Here is a 21,888-nt window from a genome sequence, read left to right on the forward strand (position 1 = left end):
CTCTATCTTTTTGGTGTCCTAAAAGATTCAGTTTATTGCTGTAAGAGCGAAAGGAGAAAAGAGTTTGAAATCTCTGCATCATGAAATACAGTACAGAGTCTGGGCTCAAGGAGGAGGATTGTCAAGGAGCAGTATATTCCTAGGCTATATACCATATATTGCAATGGGTAAAATCCAAGTGATTATTATTGTTTAACTTTCAAGAAACAACATGGTATAGTGCAGGTGTGAGGAACCTGCAGTCCTCAAGTGGGGTCCTTTGACTGAATCCAAACTTCACAGAACAAATACCCTTAAAAAAAAGGATTTGTCCACTATACTGTAATCGATAAAGGGCCAACCTTGGAGTCAGGAAGAATGAGAGAATCAAGGACTACCTCTGGCACACATTTGCTTTACAAACATGGATAAGTCACAACTTCTCAATGCCCCAGAAAATTCTCAAAGATAGTAAAGACCTTTTGGTCTACATTTGAAAGTGAATTTTCACACTGAAGAGTCCCCAAACCAATGAAATCAGAGGCAAGGTCAAAACAACCACCACCAATATAATATAAGAAATGATGCAACAGAAGTAGGAGTAGGAAGGAGTTGGAAGATCTGTATGTGAATCCAAATTCCATTACTTGTGTGATACATCACATGTTACCTAGAGACAGCTAAGTAGCATGGCAGATAGAATGTTGTTGACCTAGGACCTGAGTTAAAACTTTGACTGAGACACTATCTGGGCAAGTCACTTAACCTCTCTGTCTCAGTTTCCTCATCTGAAAAATAAGGAGACTTGACAGTCTTAAAGATCTTTTCCAGATCTAATTCAATTATTTTATAACCTCATAGTTCCTTCATCCATATAACAGGAGTAATACTTACCACTATCAATTTTACAGGGTTGTTTTGAATAACAAATGAGATAGCATATATAAAAGATTCTGAATAGTGATTTTAAAATGTTAAGTTATTGTAGCTATTATTATTGAAATGATTTGTCTCGGGGCGGCCAGGTAGCGCAGCAAGTGGGAACACCAGCTCCAGTGTTGAGAAGACCTGGAGATCGAGTCCCGGGCTCAGACACTTAGCACCCACCCAGAAACACCTGGCCGTGTAACCTTGAGCAAGTTACTTAACCCCAATTGCTTAGGGGCGGCCAGGTGGCTCAGCGAGTAGTAAGAGTACCAGCTCCAGTGTCGGGATGACCTGGATCAAATCTGGGCTCAGATACTCAGCACCACACCCAGAAATAATAACTGGCCGTGTAACCTTGAACAAGTTACTTAACCCCAATTGCTTTAAAAAAAAAAAAAAAGAAATGATTTGTCTTTTTGTGGAAAAGAGAACAGAATAAAACTTCTAGAACCTTAGAAGTTTCCATTCAGACAAGGCAAATTCAAGTTTAAGAATGTTCTACTTCAGCTGAGGCTTGTAATTTTTTTAAAAAAGGATTTTGATTTGGAGGTTTCTTAGGTTTTCTATTTTAATTCAAAAAGATTAACCAGAATTATTCGGTGTCAGATGTTACTTTCCTAAAAATTCAAATATGGGATAAGACAAAACATCTTAAGTTTCAACCCCAAAAAAAGAAATGGGAGGAAATGGCAAGAAGGAACAATGTGAACTTTTGGAAAATTTTCTGAAGAATCTCATCATTTATTTTTTCAATATCAACAGAAATGTGTCAACATAATTTGGGCTCTATACCAATATTTTAAATCAATTCTAATTAGCAAATCATCATTTTAATCTCAGCCTTCCTTCTCCATTCACATAGGAATGAAGGGAGGGAGGGATAGAAGGAGGAACAGGAAGGATGGAAGAAGGAACAGAATGGAAGAAAAGAGGGACAATAAAAAGGAAGGGAGAGAGAAAGGAAGGAATTAAGTGCCTACTATGTGTCATTTTATTCTCACATAAAATGCTATTATTACCCCATTTTGTAGTTGAGAAAACAGAAGTAGAGACAAGTTAAGTAAGTTGCTCAAGGTCACAGAACTAGTATGAGTCTGAAGTCAGATTTTAACTCAGGTCTTCCTGATTACAGGTCTAGTTATCTGTTCCCTCTTACAGCTTCGATTCTAGTCCTGACATTCAACTGTGCCTAAATTAAAAAAAGATGATCTTCTTCCCCTTTTGATCTGCAAAATATAGTTGCAAGAATCATGTTCCTTGGTTAAGAACAGCTTATATTTATATGGCACACTTTAAAACTTAAAAATGCTTTTCATATATTGATCCATTTAACCATAATAACATAAAGCAGGCCTGCACAACATATGGCCTGAGGGCTGCTTGTGGGCCACCCAAAGGACTTTGGGCAGCATGTGAAAAATGTAGAGGACACAAAAGAAAGTAAAGATGTAGAGAGACTTTTGTCTATCCCCTGCTTCACCTGCCTTCCACTAGTCACTATGGTGCCCATCATGTAATTTGGCAGGTGGGTTGCCACTGTACACTCCGCTGTCACATGGCAACCAACTATCATCAGTCAGTGAGTAGTCTGAGAGGAGCAAGTCATATCTTTTAGTTGTGTTTTTTGGTCATTACTAAATGTGAACAGAAAGAAAACCTGAAAAACATATTAAAATTTGTACCACTTAGCAAAATAATTTTTTTAATGTTAATGTGATTTCACGATAAATAAAAATCTTAAGTAATAAGTGTATTTAATTTATATTAATTGAAATTTCCCTTTTTTAAAATATGGTTTATTTGCAAGATAGTTTAATTATAGGGGTGGCTAGGTGTTGCTGTGAATAGAGCACCGGCCCTAGAGTCAGGAGGACCTGAGTTCAAATCTGAACTCAGACACTTAACACTAGCCGTGTGACCTTGGGAAAGTCACTGAACCCCAACTGTCCTGCCTTCCCCCCTCCAAAAAGCAAAAGAAAAAAAAAGGATAGTTTAATCATTAATTATGTCTTTACCTGGAAAGTGAGCTGCTAAAACCCTATCTGCAGCCCAAAGAAGTTTAGCCTATTTTAATTTTGGCCCCTACCTACTGCCAAGTTGTTCAGGTCTGACATAAAGTATCATTATTCCCATTTTACAGATGAAAAAACTGAGGCTAAAAGATGTTAAGAAATTGTGTCACAAAGCTAATCAGTAGCAGGGCCAAGACACAAAACTTTCTTTTAAGACTCCAGATGCACTGTTCTTTCCACTATACTACATGGGCCTCTCTTAGTATTGCTTTTGAACATGTGTCTTTTCTCAGAAACCTACAGTCAATCCAAAATGTTTCTTTAATCACATTAAGATGCTTGATTATAAATCATATTTTCAAAACTTGAAAGAGTCCTAAAGATTGTACAACCTCTTCAGTCTACAAATGAAGAAACTAAGGTCCTGAAGGGAATCAACTGCTTATGGTCAGACTGTGATACTGGTAGAACTTAGACTACCAACTCAATATTCTTTCTACTAAACCAAACTGCCTCTCTTTAAGATTTCCACTGAGTCCCTCCTGCCTAACCTCTCTATCTAACCACACACTTCCTGGTGTTAAGTAATCCAGACAAAGCCAGTCTCCTAGCTGTCTTTCTCCACTCCTGAGCCACTCATCCTTCTTATTAAAAAACATTCTCTACCATCCTTCACAGGTCTGCTAAAAATTCATTTCCTTCATAAAAGCTTCGCAGACCCATCCCACTTGGCTCCAGTTACTCCATTCACTGTTCTTTTCCTCTCCACCCTCACCCAATAACTCAGATTTACACATGTGTTTGGAGTTCTTTGACTAACTTATATGTCTGTGCTCCAGCCCAAGTACAGAAACTGGCTATTTTTTCAGAGTATGATCTATATACCCCTGGGTAGACATGCCAGGTGAGTAGTTATGGATGATGGAGTAATGGCTTTGCTGTTAGTGGGCGATCTGTCTCTGAGCAAAAATTTAAAGCATCTCTAGGTCCTGTCCCGGTGATGTGCATTCAGATATAAAGAAGCATATTTTCTGCTGCTACCAAGTGGTTGAGAGACCTAGCAGTAATCACTGAAGACAGAATATATAAAATTAAAGGAGGATAGGAAAATTGTCCTCATAGACACTATGAGAATAGAACTTCCCCTGTTTTCTAGAATGGTCTAACTTGTTTATGCAGTTTGGTGCTTTCTGCCTCTCAAATAAAGGTAAATTCATCATTCTGTTATTTTGTTCTCTTTAAACTAAGTTTGTGTCACTGAACTGTGCATACCTTTTGACCCACTGGTTCTACTACTACTAGGTCTATGCCCCAAAGAGATCAAAGAAAGAGACACATATGTACAAAAATATTTACAGCGACTCTTTTAATAGTGGGATTGGAAACTAAGGGGATCAATTGAGGAATGGCTGAACAAATTGTGGTATATGAATATAACAGAATAATATGCAGTAAGAAATTACCAAAGGGACAGTTTCAGAGAAACCTGGGAAGAGTTATATGAACTGAAGCATAAACAAAAATTTATAATAGTAACAGCACTGTCAAGATGAATACCTTTGACTTAAAAAGTGATTAAAGACCAACCTCAATTCTAGAGGACCAGTGATGAAGCAGTAATCAAGCATGCTACCCACCTCCAGACAAAAAGATAAAACTTAAGATACAGAAGAAGACATAACATTTTTGGACATGACCAATGTTTAATTTGTTTTGACTATGAATATGCTACACAGGTTTTATTTTTCTTTCTTTTCCAATGCTGGGTAAGAGAAATAAAATAAATATTTGTGGACTGAAAATAAATTTCTTTAATTATGTAAAGGAAAAAAATAGCTTTGTGACTCAGTTTTGGAAGTAGAAATATTGTAAAGGAACTAACTAAATTGCTCTTCAGCATATCATCTAATCACACTAGTACACTTTAAGTCAAAGTTCAACAAATTTTAGATGGCAGGTTACCAAGGTACCCCAAAAGCTCATTTATTTACCCAGTATCTCAAATAACAATTTAAATATTAAACTTCACCCATTAAGACTCATACTAGAAAAAAATTAATTATAATAGTCAAACTTCACCATGGAGAAGAGTTTAGAAAGTATACCTACCCCCTTCACCACAGAGATGACTATGAGTATACAATACTAAAAATACTATCAGACATGGTCAATGTATTGGTTAACTTGGCTTTACTAAACCATCTTTTTTCTCTTAAAATATTTGTTACAAAAAATGTTTTGCTATAGCAGAGAAAGGGATATGTTCAAAAATGAATGTGATATAACAACAAAAAGCATTGATTATTTAAATATATGTGTATATCTACATATATTAAAGACTCTTATTAGAAACTCTGGGTAAGTTATTGGCTCCACCTCCTCCAAGGAGCAAGAGAATGAAGTTCTCTGTAGGAAGGCCCAAGTGGGACTGCTTTGCTCTGCCTCTTTCTTCACTGCCTGATCCCCTTTTGTTCACTGAGACCACCAGGATCCTACAGGAGGACAAGCTCATTTTTCATATGCCAAAGTCCATTACAAGCAAACCTATATCTGGATCATTCTTGCTCCAAACTACCAATGAACAAGTATTTATTAAATATTATTTATTAATAAATGCAAGTATTTATTACTAATATATCATTAAGTATGTTAAGGCAATAATTTATTATTGCCTACTATGTGCCAGACATCATGCTAGGTGTTGGGATTACAATTACAAAAGTAAAATAACCCAGTTTCTTCTCCTCTCTAACCCCACAAACTACACCTACAGCAGTACAATCATGGGATTTAGTACTAGCAAGAACCTTTGGATCTGATCAAATGATCTCATTTTATAGATAAGGAAACTGAAGTCTAGTAAAGTGACTGTTTCAAGGTCACAAAGTAAAAGATTCAGCATTTGAATACAGATCTTCTACTCACACTCCACTGCATTGGTTCCCCACCTTCCTCTGAACACACCCATTCTCAACACTATAAAAAACTATGGATAAAATATGTTGGACCACTTGGTAGTATATTGAATAAAGCAGAATGTTGCAGTGGAAAGAGGCCTGGACTGGGAAGTATGAGCCCTGGTTCTAATGCGGGTTCATGTGTGACCTGCTCTGTTTCATAGGTCATCCCAGCCTTGACATTCTAGGCTTTAAGGTCACTTCCAGAGTTCTGATTCTATGAAATCTGTTTAGCCCTTAGGTTTAATGGCTAGACTAGCTCCTAGATATACAGCAAATTTATTCAGGCCTGATTTAAATCATTTGAATATGGTTACTGTTTCCTAAAAGTAAAGAATAGTTTTTGGGGTAGGCTAGATGGCACAGTGAATAGAGCACTGGCCCTGGAGTCAGGACAACCTGAGTTCAAATTCGACTCAGACACTCAACACAAAACTAACTGTGTGACCTTGGGCAAGTCACTTCACCCCTATTGCCCTACCTTCCCCCCTCCAAAAAGCAAAGGAAAAAAAAGAATAAGTTTTCTACAATGTGCTGTTTTCCTCAATAGGTAAAAGCACCTACAACACAACCAGTGAAACCTCACCCTGACAATTAGCATGCAGTGGTTGCAATTAGTTGCAAGGCTAGAGTTACATGGCATTTTCAATGTGTCTGTCTATTCTTCCTAAATACACCTAAGAAGAAGGAAAAACATGCAAGAACTGAGGCCAAGGAGAGGAATAAGAAAAGGAAAGGTAGAAGTTAACTAACCATGATAGCCCTAAAAATATTACCTTAAGAAAATTAAAATGGACTTATTCAACTTAAAAGTGGAAATGAGAGGCAGCTAGGTAGCACAGTGAATAGAGCCCTGGAGTCAGAAGGTCCTGAGTTCAAATCTGATCTCAGAAACTTAACACTTACTATCCATGTGACCTTGGGCAAATCATTTAATCCCAACTGCCCTGCCTGCCCCCCTCCAAAAAAATAAAAAGTGGAAATGAAACTTTTTTGCCAAGTATCTGGGTTTTGAGAAATCAAGCAGGGACAATTTTAGACTTCTTTATAGTCCCTAAAGCACCAGCAGATGTTCAGGAAATATCTATTAATTTGATGTATTAGCAGTATCATCATCCATTGAGGTGCTTAATGTTCTACTGATTGATCTTCATCATCTAATCGTCACTGAACTCCTTTCGTATTTCATACTCTGATATACACTAAAGTCACAACATTAGAACGAGAAGAATAAGAGATGTACCAATAAGGGCATCTTATATGTCACCTAGAATTGCCAAATATGATGGCCTTTTTTCTCCTCAATCTTCACACAGCCTTCCTGACTTCTCTACAATATCTGACACTGCTGAATACTCTTCTCTCCTCTCTAGGCTTCCTTGACATTATCTCCTGGTTCTCCTCCTATCTATCTTAACATTTTTCTTCTCTTGCTGTATTGATTCTTCATCCATGTCACATTCACTGACTAGCAGTGTTCCTCAAAGCACTACTATCCCAGACCCTTTTCTCTTGTCTCACTGATTCAGCTCCCATCAGTTCAATTGGCATTGTGATGTAGATGATTCCCAGATATATACAATCCTAATTTCTCAAGAGACTAGGGTCTCTTATATAATTCTATGTAACCCACTGTGTTTTAGACATCTTAAACTAAGTGTCTAGGAGGCATCTCAAACACATGTCCAAAACAGAACTGATTAATCCCCAAACTCTCCCCTTTTATCAACTTCTGCCCCTATTAGTTGAAGGTGTTACCTCCCTCCCAGATTCAAAGCTTAAGTGTCATTCCTTAATTCTTACTCTCACTAAACCCATACACCCAATCTGATGCTGAGTCTTCTTGTTTCTATCTCACAGCTCCAGGAATTTTCTCTGACTACTCTCCATACCTGGTATGCTCTACTTCTTCATATCCCTAGCTTCCTTAAAGTCCCAACTAAAATCCTACCTTCTACAGGAAGCCCTCCTAGGTCCATTTTAATTCTAGTGCCTTCCCTAGATTAAGTATTTCCTTTGTCCAGCATATAATTTGTTTGTATGTGTTTGCTCGCTCGTCTTCCTGGTTGGACCATGAGCTCCGGGAGGGCAGGGACCGTCTTGCCCTTCTTTGCATCCTGAGCGATTAGCATAGTGTCTGGCACATAGTAAATGCTTCCTGACTGACTCACTGACATCTTTACTCACACAGCTACAACCCAGTTCAGGTTCTTCATCACCTTTTACCTAGATTACTGCAAAAGCCTTCTAAATGGTGTCCCTGGCTCAAGTCTCCCTCTGCTCTAATCCATCTTCTATTCAGCTACCCAGATGGTTTTTCTAAAGCATAGGTCTAACTACTTCACCCCTCTGTTCAATGACCTAGAGCGGCCCCCTATTATTTCCATGATAAAATATAAATTCTTACATTGGCTATTTAAAGACCTTTCAGTCTTCTTACACTTTCCTCCCTTCCACACATACTAGAATACAGCTACACTGGCCTACTTGCTGTTATTTCTTCAACACAACATTCCAGCTTCATCTTTGTGCTTTTATACGACCTCCCATGGCTGGACTGCTCTCCCCCCGCTCCTTGTCCTCTTAGTTACCCTAGTTTCCTTCAAGACTGGCTGAGATCTCACCTTCTACAGAAACCTTTCCTGATCTCCCCAGCTGCCATTGCCTTCTCCCCCTCAGATAATTTTCCATCTATTTTCTATATGTTTTGTATACACCTAGTGATTAAAATGATTTCTCCATCATAAATGTAAAATCTCTGATATTTTTGTATGTCTTTGTACCCTCAGCACTTAACATATAGCTAAGAGTATAATAAATGCTTGGTGACTGATGACTAACCTTCTATTCTAATCAGGAATCCCCTCTACTAACACAAGATCTTAAATATAGAGCTAGAAGGGACCTCAGAGATCATTCTACTCCAAATTCTTTATTTTTCAGGTGAGGAAACTGAGGTCCAGAAGTTAAGTGATTTGCCCAAAGTCACACAAGTTCTAGTCAGGATTTGCTCCCAGGTCCTCTGACTCCAAATCCAGCTCTCTCTCTGGTATTTGGTACTTGCCTTGGTACCTTTTAATTCTCCTCTTCAACAAATGACAACAATAACAGCAGGTGATATTTATATGATGCTTCAAAGTTTATAAATCATTTATGTACTTCATAACATTTTATCATCACAACAAACTATGAAACATAGTCCTGATATTATTCTTGTTTCATATGGGGATCCTTTTCCCTCTTATTTTCTTTTAAGTGATCCCCCTTATGTTGTATCTTAGCCTATTCAGTAAGCCACATTGCCTCCTGGGGATAAAAGAAATCATGAAGTAGGCAGTTTTGGAGAAAACTGGGAAGCCTTGCATAAACTAATGCAGACTGGAATGAGCAGAACTTTATACAACAAAAATATTACAAACTGTGAAAAACTTAAGAATTCTAAACAATGCAATGACCAACCATGATTCCAGAGAACACATGATGAAATATGCTACCCACTTCCTGACAGAGAGGTGATTAACTGAGGGTAGACAGATATATGTGTGTATGTATGTGTGTGTGTGTGTGTATATATATATATATATATATGTATGTATTTTTTTATATAGCCAATGCTGGAGTTTGTTTTACTTGATCATACATATTTGTTGCAATGGTTTTGTCTTGCAGGAGGCATGGCAACAAAGGTGGGAGAGAAAGAAAACAAAACATATTTTTGTTCATTTGAAAAAAATAAATTAAAAGAAAAAAACTTGGTACTCCAGGCAATTCTAAGACTGTAAAATACAGAGAAGTTGTGTATTTACTACACTGGTAGAGGAAGTTTCTCGACAGAAATTCCAAACGCTAGTGAAATCAGAAGTCTAGTCCTTATCCCTGGCTACCACCTCCCTACATTTGTAGTACTTACTATTAGAATGTAAACTGCTTAAGGACAAGGACTCTCTTGTCCTCTACAGTGCTTAGAATAGCATTTAATGCTTTTTCATGAGGGAATGTGTTTTCCTTAACTGTATATTTGCTACAAGGGTTTTACTTTTTTATTTTATTTCAATGGAACATACAAAAATGGTTGCTATAATAAAAGAAATCAATAAAACTTTTTTAAAGTAATAACCTTACTTTCCCAGCAGATAAAAGAAAATCTCTGAGAATCTTACCAAACAACACTCTCACTACATAAGTTAGTGAGACTCTTGTGGCAGTCACTATACACTGGGCAAAGGAAGAGGGTCTAGATTCCAATGCAAGACCCTTTCATTATACAATGAGCAAAGACCACAGTGACCTGGTACATTCCACTTCACTGTTACACTAACATTTATAACTTCTTGAATGTTCTACTATCAATAAGATTTTCTTTGGGTACTTTAGGAACAAAGGAATAGAGATGCAATAGCTTATATGCTTAAGAATGTGAATAGTTGGATGGAAGAGGGGTTGAAAAAGATAGTATGTGGTCCCAGAGGACAGAACTAGGGATAATAAGGTTAGCAAGTTTTATTCGTCTGTTTTGTAGGGTTTTCATGTGAGGTTGGACCAAATGATTTCTAAATGTCTAATGACTTCTAAAATCCCTTCAAGCTCTAAAATTTTATGATTCAATGAGTTCAAAGACCACTATGAACTGAAATAACCATAGGAGTCTTCATGAAGGAAACAAAACTTTAACTGGATCTTGAAGAATAGGTACAATGTGAATAAAAAGAGAGGAAGAACATTCCAGGAATAAGCAAAGGCACAAAATTGTAGGAAAGGCATCCTTGGGAAACATTAAGAAAACAAGTTTGGCTGAAGTGGAAGGTTTTGAATAAGAGAATAACATGGCAAAAACACTACTTTAAAAAACTACTTTGGTAGCCTTTGGAGGCTAAGACGGAGTCGGGAAGCAGCAGTGGGAATAATCAGGAGGCTATGGCAGTCACAGAACACAAATGACTGTCACATCAATATAATGGTCTAAGTTTTATAAAATTAGGCACCGTAGGATGTAATAGAAAGACCACTGGATTTCATTGCCTTACCTTATGACTTCAGACTTTCTGGATCTCAGTCACTTTATAATCTTTATTTATGCCCTCAAAGGACATTAAGTGCCTGCTGTGTGCAGAGAGCATTCTCTACTCAAAGCTAAGGGAAATGCAAGGTTTGGGTAAGATATTGTTCCTGCCTCCAGGCAGTCTCACCTTAGTTTTTTCATGAAAAAAGCACTGAGTCACTTATTTAGTTTTCAGGAGAGCAGCACTGCATCATCCAGTCAGATCAGTTAATCTTCCAAGCAATTTCCTCATAGATTTTTATCCACCAGAGTAAGTCTTAGAACCAGGAAAACTTGGGTTTGAGGCCTGCCTTTGACACATACTATCTTTGTGACCCTGAGAAAGTCACTTCTCAAAGCTCAAGTTGTAACTTGGTGACACAGGGGATCTAGTACTAGAATCAGATTGGAGTTCAAATCCTGATTCAAACGCCAGCTGTGTGATCCTGGACAAGTCACTTATAGATATGCCTCAGTTTATTCTTTTGTAAAATGGGGATAATAATAACACCTACCTCCCAGGAATGTCATAAGGATGAAATGAAATATTTGTAAAGTTATTTGTTTACCTTAAATAGCTATAAAAATATTAGCTAATAATGTTATGATCGTTATTATTAGACAACTCTCTAAGGCTATGAATTATAGAGAAGGTGCAGACCCACATTGGTAGAGGAAGTTTCCTCTTCCAAGAGGTAGAATGAAATCATAGGTCCCATCCCCATCTCTTTTTCCATAATTTTGACTTTGTACTATTAGGCTTTAAAATCTTTTAAGACTCTGAAGCTCCTAGATAAATATTATATTACAGAAACACAATATAACAATACTTAGACTTGGGAGGAAGCTTAGAGATGTACTAATTTAATCCCACTATTTTACAGGGGAGGAAACTGAAGCCCAGAAAAGAGTGGGTTGACTAAAAATCACACAAGTAGCAAGTAGTATGGCCATTATTCCAACCCAAATTCTCTGCCTCCAAAACCACTGTACATCCCACTGTCCCACACTATCTCCCAAAGCACAGGGTTCTAGTTTATGTGACATCTGTCCACTACTCCACATTGGCTAAGATCATTAAAAGCATTTGCATAAACATAGGCACTGATATACAGTGGAACGGTAAAATGACTAGGCCTGGTTTTCTACCACTTACTAGCTATATGATTTATGATTTAGATCTGGAAGGGACTTTAGAGAGGGACCATCGAATACAATCTCCCCTTTTATTTCTCAACAGATGAATCAACTGAGTCCCAAAAGTGTTGAAGCAACTTGCTTCAAGGTCACACAAGGAGTGAGTTAGTAAGAAGCAGAGCTGTGCCTCAGTTTCCTCCTCTGTAGAAAGAGGAGGAGCTGGGCCTCGATAAGTTTCTACAGTCCCTCTCAGTTTTATGACTTATGTCCAAACCTCAGCCAAAGGTAACAAAGCTGCAGCTAGTGACGAGGGTAGACGTCCAAGTCCCTCCGAGAAGACGCCAGTCTTTCTCCTCCTGAGGAGCCCACATCTAGGGCCAAAGGTCAGTCGGGGGATGGCAGTCTGGAGAGTCTGCCTCAGTTTCCCCAACCCAGAACCTGTCACCTGGTTCGGCCCCGCACTCCCAGAGTCCCCTCCGGTGGCCACAGCTTCCCGCCTCTGCCCCCGCTGAAACGACACCCCTGCCCCTAACCCCAGGGGCAGCCAAGGGAAAACGGAAAGTCATTCCATCACTCACAAGGACTCGCCACAACAGCGCCATATTCCTCAACAAACATTTCCGGGTGGAATGGTGAATTTCCGGAGTTCTCACAGCTGGGGGAGACTTCTCGGGCAGGAGACGGGCAACGGCGGCGCAAGCGCAGAGGCGAGAGGAGCCGCGCGTGCGAGCGCGCGACCGCAAAGCGCTACTCCCGTCCCCGTCTCTGCACTGGCGTCACAACGGCGCACCCAGCTAGTGGTCTTAGATTGGTCCTGCCTCCCTGCTTCCACAGCCTTCATTCCTGGACTGCTCCTCAGCCCCTGATACCCGTAGAAGTGCCGTCTTAGACCCCCCCCAACAAAGACCGCCCCTCACCCTGACCTTTCCCAAACCTTCCGGGCGTTGAGACCCGCAACCAGCCTTCACAGAGACCTGGTTTTCTTCACCGGCTCTTCCCCAGCCCTTCCTTCCTGCTTCTCTCTGTCTCTGTCTCTCGCACACACATTGAATATTCCCATTTTATCCCTATATCCAGCCCTTTCCTTCAGACCCCCTCACAGCCTTGCCTAACCGCTGTACCCCCCCCCAGACACCCCCTGTACCTTCTCCCGACAGACCCCCGTACCTCCCCCACAAACTTCCTTATGGTCTTCCCTCAGACTTCCCCTCCCCTCACAAACCACATAGCCCATTCCTCCCCTCCGACGCTCACAGCCTCGTCTTCTCTCCTAGGTTTCTTATAACCTCATCCACCTCCTTCCCTCATAGACTTCCTCTTCCTTCACAGCCCTTCCCACCCCCTCCTCATAAACTGCACCTCCTCCACCCCTTGAGGACCCTCTCCATAGCCTCCCTTTCCCCTCACCGGTCTTTCAGTCGTATAGGAAATTCACAATAAGATAACTTTCTCTACCCAGGCAAATCAGCGACTGTTCTGTATTTTATAATGTTGGAGGGTTACCTAGGTCATTGAGAGTTTAAGTGACTTGCCCAAGGTCATACACTGTAGGTTTGTGTCAAGTCTTGGCTTCATGCCACTGTGGCATGCTGCTTCTCAACTTGCAGAGTAGTTGTTGAGTCGTTTCAGTCATAGCCGACTTGTCGTGACCCCAATTGGGGTTTTTTGGCAAAGATACTGGAGTGATTTCAGAGAGTAGATGCTTAATGTTGAATTCAATCCCAGGATTCAAAAGATTTTCTTCACATGTTCTAATCTGCTAAAGAACTAACCCAAACCTACTCATAAGATCATAGATTTAGAACTGAAAGAGACTTTTGAGATCCTAGTTGACCATTTTTAAAAGCTTTCTTGTGGGGCGGCCAGGTGGCGCAGAGAGTAAGAGCACCGGCCCCAGAGTTGGGAGACCTGTCCGGGCTCAGATACTTAGCACCCACACAGAAACACCTGGCCGTGTAACCTTGAGCAGTTACTTAACCCCAATTGCTTTAAAAAAAAAAAAAAAAAAGCTCTCTTATCTTTATACATCTGCATCCCTGCCCTGGACTGAGCACCAGAGGATCTCCATCCTTGACCAACCCCAGCAAAAATTTACACTTTCTAAAGCTCATTAGTACCTAAAAGATGATACTCCAGTACCACTTCTTTCTGTATAAATCCCTTATACACCAGCTAGAAGTGATCATTCCCTCATCTTGCTCTCACAATATGTTGTCAAGACTGTTCCCACAGTCATTCCTTCTCTTTCAGGTTTCTACTCGTTTCTACCTTATTGCTGATAAATATGCCCATGTCTTACCTATCCTAAGAAGAGAGAGAGAGGAGGAAGGGATGAAGGAAGGGAGGAAGGAAGGAAGGAAGGAAGGAAAGGAAGGAAGGAAGGAAGGAAGGAAGGAAAGAAGGAAGGAAGGAAGGAAGGAAGGGAAAGAAATTCTTTCTTGACCCTACGATCTTCTCAAGTTATTATCCTATAATTCTCCTTCCTGTCAGAGCCAAACACCTTTAAAAAGCTGTCTACTCTTATTGCTTTCACTTCATTTCATTTCGTAACTTCTCAAATTTTGCTTGCCAACATTGATTGTCATTCAACTGAAACTGCTCTCTCCAAAATTACCAATCTCTTAACTGTCAAATCTGTTGATCTTTCCTCAGTACTCATTCTTCTTGGTCTCCCTGCAGTATTTGACTTTTTTTTTTTTACCAATCTGACACTTCTCTCTTTTGGTTCTATTCATATTTGTCAACCATTTTATTGGTCTCTTTTGCTGGATATTTATATCTGTGTTCGATATGCATCTCAAACTCAATATTTCCAAAGCAATTCATTATCTTTTTTCTAAAGCCCATCCTTTTTTCTTTCTTTCCCCAATGTTTTAACATTGTTATTTAAAATTTTGAGTTCCAGATTCTATTCTTCCCTCCTTGCCCTCCACCTTCCCTGAGATGGCAAAAAAATCAGATATAGCTTATACATATGCAATTATGTAAAACATTTCCATATTTGTAATTTTTTACAAGAAGACTCAAAAGAAAAATGAAAGAAAGTGAAAATAGCATGCTTCAGTCTTTATTCAATCAATATCAGTTCTTTCTCTGAAGGTGGTCAGTATACTTCATCATGTGTCCTTTGGTATTGTCTTGGATCATTGTATTGCTGAGAGTAGCTAAGTCATTCACAATTCTTAATCGAACAATATTGCTGTTACTATATACAATGTTCTCCTGGTTCTGTTCACTTCATTAGGTTGATTTAAGTTGATTTAAGGCTTTCCAAGTTTTTCTGAAATCATCCTGCTTGTCATTTCTTATAGCATAAAAATATTACATTACATTCACATACCACAGCTTGTTTATACATTCTCCAATTGATGGGAATCCCCTCAATGTCTAATTCTTAGCCACCACAAAAAGAACTGCTGTAAATATCTTCGCACAAATAGGTCTTTTTCTCTTTTTGTGAATGTCTTTGAGATATAGACCTAAAAGTGGTATTTTAATCAAAGGATATGCAGTTTCATAATGCTTTGGAAATAGTTCCAAATTGCTCTTCAGAATGGTTAGATCAGTTCACAACTCCATAAAGGATTCATCAGTGTCCCAGGTTTCCCACATACCCTCCAACATCCAACATTTTCCTTTTTTTGTCATCTTAGTTACTTTGACAGGTATGAGGTGGTACCTTGGAGTTGTTTTAATTTGCATTTCTCTGATTAGTAGTGATTTAGAGCATTTTTTCATAATACTATAGGTACCTTTGATTTCTTTGTCTGAAAACTGCCTGTTCATGTCCTTTGACCATTTATTAATTGGGGAATGACTTATGTTTTCATAAATTTGACTCAATTCTTTGTACATATAAGAAATAAGGCCTTTATCAGAGATACTTGCACGAATTTTTTCCACAATTTTCTACTTTCCCAATAATTTAGGGTGCATTGGTCTTTTTGTGCAAAAACTTGTTAATTTTATATAATAAAAATTACCTATTTTACATTTTGTAATTCTCTTTATATCTTCTTTGACCATAAGTTCTTCCTTTATCCATAAATCTAACAGATAAGCTACTCAATGTTCTCTCTCTCAATTTGCTTAATATATATCACTATATGTGTAAATCATGTGCCCATTTTGACCTTATCTTGGTACATAGTGTGAGATATTGGTCTATTCCCAGTTTCTGACCTACTGTTTACCAGTTTTTCCAGCATGTTTTGTCAAATAATGAGTTTTTACTCCAAAAGGTGGAATTTTGGGGATTTATCATATACTAAATTACTATGGTCATTTACTATAATTTATTGTGTACCTAATCTATTCCACTGACCACATTTCTATTTTTACCACTAATTACCACTTTATAATACACTTTTAGATCTGGTATGCATAGACTACCTTCTTTCACGTTTTTTTTTCCCATTAATTCCCTTGATATATTTGTTCCTTTAAATGTTTGGTAGAATTGGTTTGTGAATCCATCTGGTCCTGGGAATTTTTTTCTTACGAAGTTTATTGAAGGGTTTTTCAATTTCTTTTTCTAAAATTCACTAATTTAAGTATTTTAGTTCTTCTTCTGTAAATATGGGTATTTTATATATATAAATATATAAATAAAAATATAAATATTTTTGTAGATATTCATTCATTTCATTTAGATCGTCAATTTTATTGGCATATAGTTGGGCAAAATAGTTCCAACAATTATCTTAATTTCCTCTTCAGTGGAGGAGAATATAGCCGTTTCATTTTTGATATGAGTAATTTGGTTTTCTTCTTTCCTTTTTTTAATCAAATTAATCAATGGTTTATTTTATTGTGGTATTTTTTCCATAAAACCAGCTTCTAATTTTATTTATTAGTTCAATGGTTTCCTTACTTTGAAATTTATTAATCTCTCCTTTGATTTTCAGGATTTCCACTTTGGTATTTAGTTGGGGATTTTTAATTTGTTCTTTTTCTAGTTTTTTTAGTTGCCTGCCAATTTTATTGATCTGCTTTTTCTCTATTTTATTGATATAAACAATTAGAGATATAAATTTTCCTCTAAATACTGTTTTGGTTGTTTCCCATAAATTTGATATGTTGGGGCAGAGTCAAGATGGTGGGGTTGACACAGGACTTCCGCCAGGCTCCAGCTTCCACCTACTCCAATTCATATAAAAGGTGACTCAAAAGAAACTTTGGAGCTACAGAATCGAAAAAATGATACAGAGAAGCTAACCTCCCGCTGAGGACAGCCCAGCAGGCCGTCAGGAAGCGACGAGCACAGTGCTCTGGGAGCCAACCCCAGCCCTACACGGGCCGGAGGTTTTAGCCTCAGGGTGGGCCTGACCAGCCACCAGCTGGAGGGTCTTCAGATCACCAGCAGCTGTGGTGGTTTTCAGAATTATCGACACATAGATACCAAGGACAAAGTGAGAGCTCAGTGCAGTGTAAACTTTGGGATCCAGTAGTTGTGAGTGCGGTTGGCCTTTCCCCCAGGGCGAGAAGCAGCTGAGGCACAGTGGCCATGCAGCTGCCACCATGTGGCAGCTTTAGCTCCTGGCCTGCAGATTGTAGATGAACCAAGCAACAAGTCCAAGGAGTAATGACTCTTGCTTTAACCAGCTTGAATCTGGATTGCTGTCTAGGGTGGAGATCCTGGGGTGTGCAACCAGCTTGCCAGAGCATGTAGAGGCTTCAACTAATACCTTCAGCAGTGGAGAAAACCCCAGCAATTTGGTATCAAGCTCCCCTGTGTGGTAACAGAGTCTTACTGTGGCAAAAAGCCCAAAAATCAAGTAATTGAGTGGCAACATGAGCAAATGAGGGAAGCAAAGAAAGCAGAGCAACCCAATTTTACACTCCTATTTTTGGGACAAAAAGGATCAAAGCATGGGACAGGAGAAAGACAGCAAAGTCAGAACTCCTGCACCAAAAGCTTCCAAGAAAAATATGAGTGGGTCATAGAGGAGCTTAAAAGGGATTTTGAAAACCAAATAAGAGAAGTGGAAGAAAAATTGGGAAGAGAAATGAGAATGATGCAAGAAAATTATGAAATGAGAGTCAACAACATGATGAAGAAAATAACACCTTAAAAAATAGACTAACTCAAATGTCAAAAGAGGCTCAAAAAGGCAATGAGGAGAAGAATGCCTTAGAAAGCCAAATTTGCCAGATGGAAAAAGAATCTCAAAAGCTCACTGAAGAGAATCATTCCTTCAGAATTAGACTGAAGCAAATAGAAGCTAGTGACTTTATGAGAAATCAAGATATTATTAAACAGATCCAAACAAATGAAAAAATAGAAGGCAATGTGAAATATCTCATTGGGAAAACCACTAACCTGGAAAATAGATACAGGAGAGATAATTTAAAAATCATTGGACTTCCTGAAAGCCATGATCAAAAAAAGAACCTAGAAATAATCCTTCAAGAAATTCTCAAGGAAAATTGCCCTGATGCAAAATAGAGGTTGAAAGAATCCATCAATCACATCCTGAAAAAAGATCCCAAAAAGAAAACTCCTAGGAATATTATAGCCAGGTTCTGGAATTCCCAGATCAAGGAGAAAATATTACAAGCAACCAGGAAGAAACAATTTGAATACTGTGGAAATACAATTAGGATAACACAGGAACTGGCAGCTTCTACACTGAGGGATCAAAGGGCTTGGGTTATGATATTCCAGAGGTCAAAGGAGTTGGGATTAAAACCAAGAATAACCTACCCAGCAAAACTGAGTATCATGTTTCAGGGGAAAATATGGTCATTCAGTGGAATAGAGGACTTTCAAGCATTCTTGATGAAAAAACCAGAGTTGAATAGAAAATTTGACATTCAGATACAAGAGGCAAGAGAAGCATGAGAAGGTAAACAGGAAAAAGAAATCATAAGGAACTTATCAAAGTTGAACTATTTACATCCCTACATGGAAAAACGATAATTGTAACTTATGAAACTTTTCTCAGTATGAGAATAGTTGAAGGGAATAGAAATGTATATATGTATGTGTATACACACACACATATATGTCTATATAGGAGGGTATATGGGCGTATGAACACATATGTGAATGTGTGTATATATGTGTACAGGTATACATAGATAGAGGGCACAGGACCAATTGAATAGGAAGGGATGATACTTAAAAGGTGAAATTAAGAGGTGAGAGAGTAATATAATGAGAGGAGATGGGGAGAGACAGAATGGGGTAAACTCTCTCATATAGAAGAGGCAAGGGAAAACTATTACAATGGAGGGAAAGAACAGGGAGGCAAAAGGGAATGGGTCAACCTTGTTCCCATTGAATTTGGCTTAGGGAGGGAATGAAATACCCACTAAGTAGGGTATCTCACCGTACAGGAGAGTAGGTGGGAAAGGGATGAGAGGGGGGGATGATGGAAGGGAGGGCAGGCTGGGGGGGGGGAGGGAAGATGGAAGCACCCACTTTTGAAATGGGACAGGATCAAAGTAGAGAATAGAACAAGTGGGAAGTGGGATAGGAGGGAGGGAAATATAGTCAGTGTTTTACAATATATCCACTATGGAAATGTTTTGCATAGCTACACATGTACAATCTGTACTGAATTGCTTATCTTCCCAGTAAGGGTAGGTGACAAGGGAGGAAGGGAATGAATCTGGAATTCAAAGTTTTAAAATCAAATGTTTAAAATTATGTTATTATTAATATTATTTTACATGGAACTGGGAAATAAGACATACAGGCACTGGGGCATAGAGATCCACTGTGCCCTACTCTAAATTTGGAGGGGATATGGGAGAAGATATGGGAGAGAGCAAGATTAGAGGAGGGGATATCCAGTGGGATCTATTTTGGGGTGGTGGGTAGAGGAAAAATGGGGAGAAAAGTTGTAACTCAAAATCTTGAGGAAATGAATGATGTAAACTAGAAGTTAATAAAGCATTTGATTAAAAAAAAGTTCAACTTGAATAAAAAAATAAAATATGAGATAAAAATTTTTTTCAAATCTTATGCCAATTAAAATAAATTACATTAGTACTGATAGCAAAAAAATAAAAAATAAAAATTTTGTTATGCTGTCTCATTGTTGTCATTTGTCTAATGAAATTATCAATTGTTTCTATGATTTGTTATTTCACACACTTGTTTTTTAGGATAAGTTTATATAATTTTCACTTAATTTTAGTCTCTTTCCATTGCCCATTACTGAATGTAATTTTTATTGCATTATGATATGAAAAGGAGGTTTTTACTATTTCTGCTTTTCTACATTTGGTTGTGAGGTTTTTATGTCCTAATACATGGTCAGTTTTTGTGTAGGTAGTATGTACTGCTGAGAAAAAAGGCATATTCCTTTCTATTCCCATTCTGTTTTCTCTAGAGAGCTATCATATCTAACTTTTCCAGAGTTTTATTCACTTCCTTAACTTTTTTCTTTTTTTGGTTAGATTTATCTAGTTATAAGAGGGAAAAATTATAGTTTTGTTATCCATTTCCTCATGCAATTCATTCAACTTCTTCAAAAATGTAGATGCTATGCCATTTGATGTATATATTATTAGTATTGATATGACTTCATTATCTATGGTATCTTTCAACAAGATATAGTTTCCTTCTTTAACTATTTTTATTAGACCTATTTTTTCTTTTACTTTGTTGAGGTCATGACTGCTGCCCCTGTTTTCTTTGCTTCAGCTTAAGCATAATAAATTCTGCTCCAGTCCCTTACCTTTAGCCTGCATATCTCTCTGCTTCAAATGTGTTTCTTGTAAACAACATATTATAGAATTCTGGTTTTTAATTCATTCTGCTATCTGCTTCTATTTTATGGGTGAGTTTCTATATCCAACTGAGTGTATATGTTATTCCTTCTTTGAGCCAATTTTGATGACAGTAAGAGTTAAGCTTTGCCTCCCCCCACCCCACATCTTCCCCTCCATTATAATAGCTTTTCATGTCTCTTTTATATAGGATAATTTACCCCATTCAATCTCCCTCCTCCTTCTTCTTCCAGTGTAATTTTCTTTTTCACCCCTTTATTTTGTTTTCTTGGGGTGGGGGGTATCATCCCATCAAAATCACCTTATATCCAAACCCTCTGTCTACATATAATCCTTCTAATTACTCTTATAGTAATAAAAATATTGAGTTACAAATATTGTCTTACCATATAGAAAATACAGTATAACCTTATTTTAATTTCTTATGTTTTCTCTTTCTTGTTTCTTTTTTAACTTTTTATGTTTCCCTTGAGTCTTGTTTTTGGAGGTCAAATTTTCTATTTAGTTCTGGTCTTTTCATCAGGAATGATTGAAAGTCCTCTATTTCATTGACTTTTCATTTCTTCCCTGAGAGATTATATTCAATTTTGCTCAGTAGATGATTCTTGGTTGTAATACTAATTCCTTTGCCTTCTGATATATCAAATTCCAAGCCCTCCAGTTCTTTAATGTAGAATCTGAGAAATCCTGTGTAGTCCTGACTATAGTTCCACATTATTTGACTTCTTTCTTTTTGGGTTCTTGCAATACTTTCTTCTTGATCTGTGATCTCTGGAATTTGGCTATAATGTTCCTGGGAGTTTTCATTTTGGGATCTCTTTCAGGCAATGATCAGTGGATTCTTTCAATTTCTATTTTACCCTCTGGTTCTAATAGATCAGGACATTTTTCTTTGATAATTTCTTGAAAGATGTTGTCAAGGTTTGGTTTTGTTTTGTTTTATTATGGCTTTCAGGTAGTCCAATAATTCTTATATTATCTCTCTAGTAAGAAATTTCACATTTTCTCCTCTATTTTCTAACTTTTTAAATTTTGTTTTGTCATATCTTTATGTCCCATAGAGTCATTAGTTTCCACTTGTTCGATTCTAATTTTT

General features: G+C 37.9%; 1 protein-coding gene across 1 annotated transcript in view; it reads right to left on the reverse strand.

Annotated features, from left to right (window-relative positions):
• UQCC1 (ubiquinol-cytochrome c reductase complex assembly factor 1) overlaps positions 1–12,782 on the reverse strand; it is a 117,421-nt gene extending 104,639 nt beyond the window's left edge. The window contains exon 1 of the mRNA XM_069077548.1: positions 12,629–12,782. Coding sequence (XP_068933649.1) covers positions 12,629–12,652 — 24 coding nt within the window. The 5' untranslated portion in view covers positions 12,653–12,782. The remainder of the gene's footprint in view (positions 1–12,628) is intronic.
• Between the last annotated feature and the right edge of the window lie 9,106 nt (positions 12,783–21,888).

The sequence above is a fragment of the Petaurus breviceps genome, unplaced genomic scaffold, assembly GCF_028583685.1.
Source record: "Petaurus breviceps papuanus isolate PSGF00001 unplaced genomic scaffold, PetGlider_PUasm1.0 90994, whole genome shotgun sequence".
Lineage (NCBI taxonomy): Eukaryota > Metazoa > Chordata > Mammalia > Diprotodontia > Petauridae > Petaurus > Petaurus breviceps.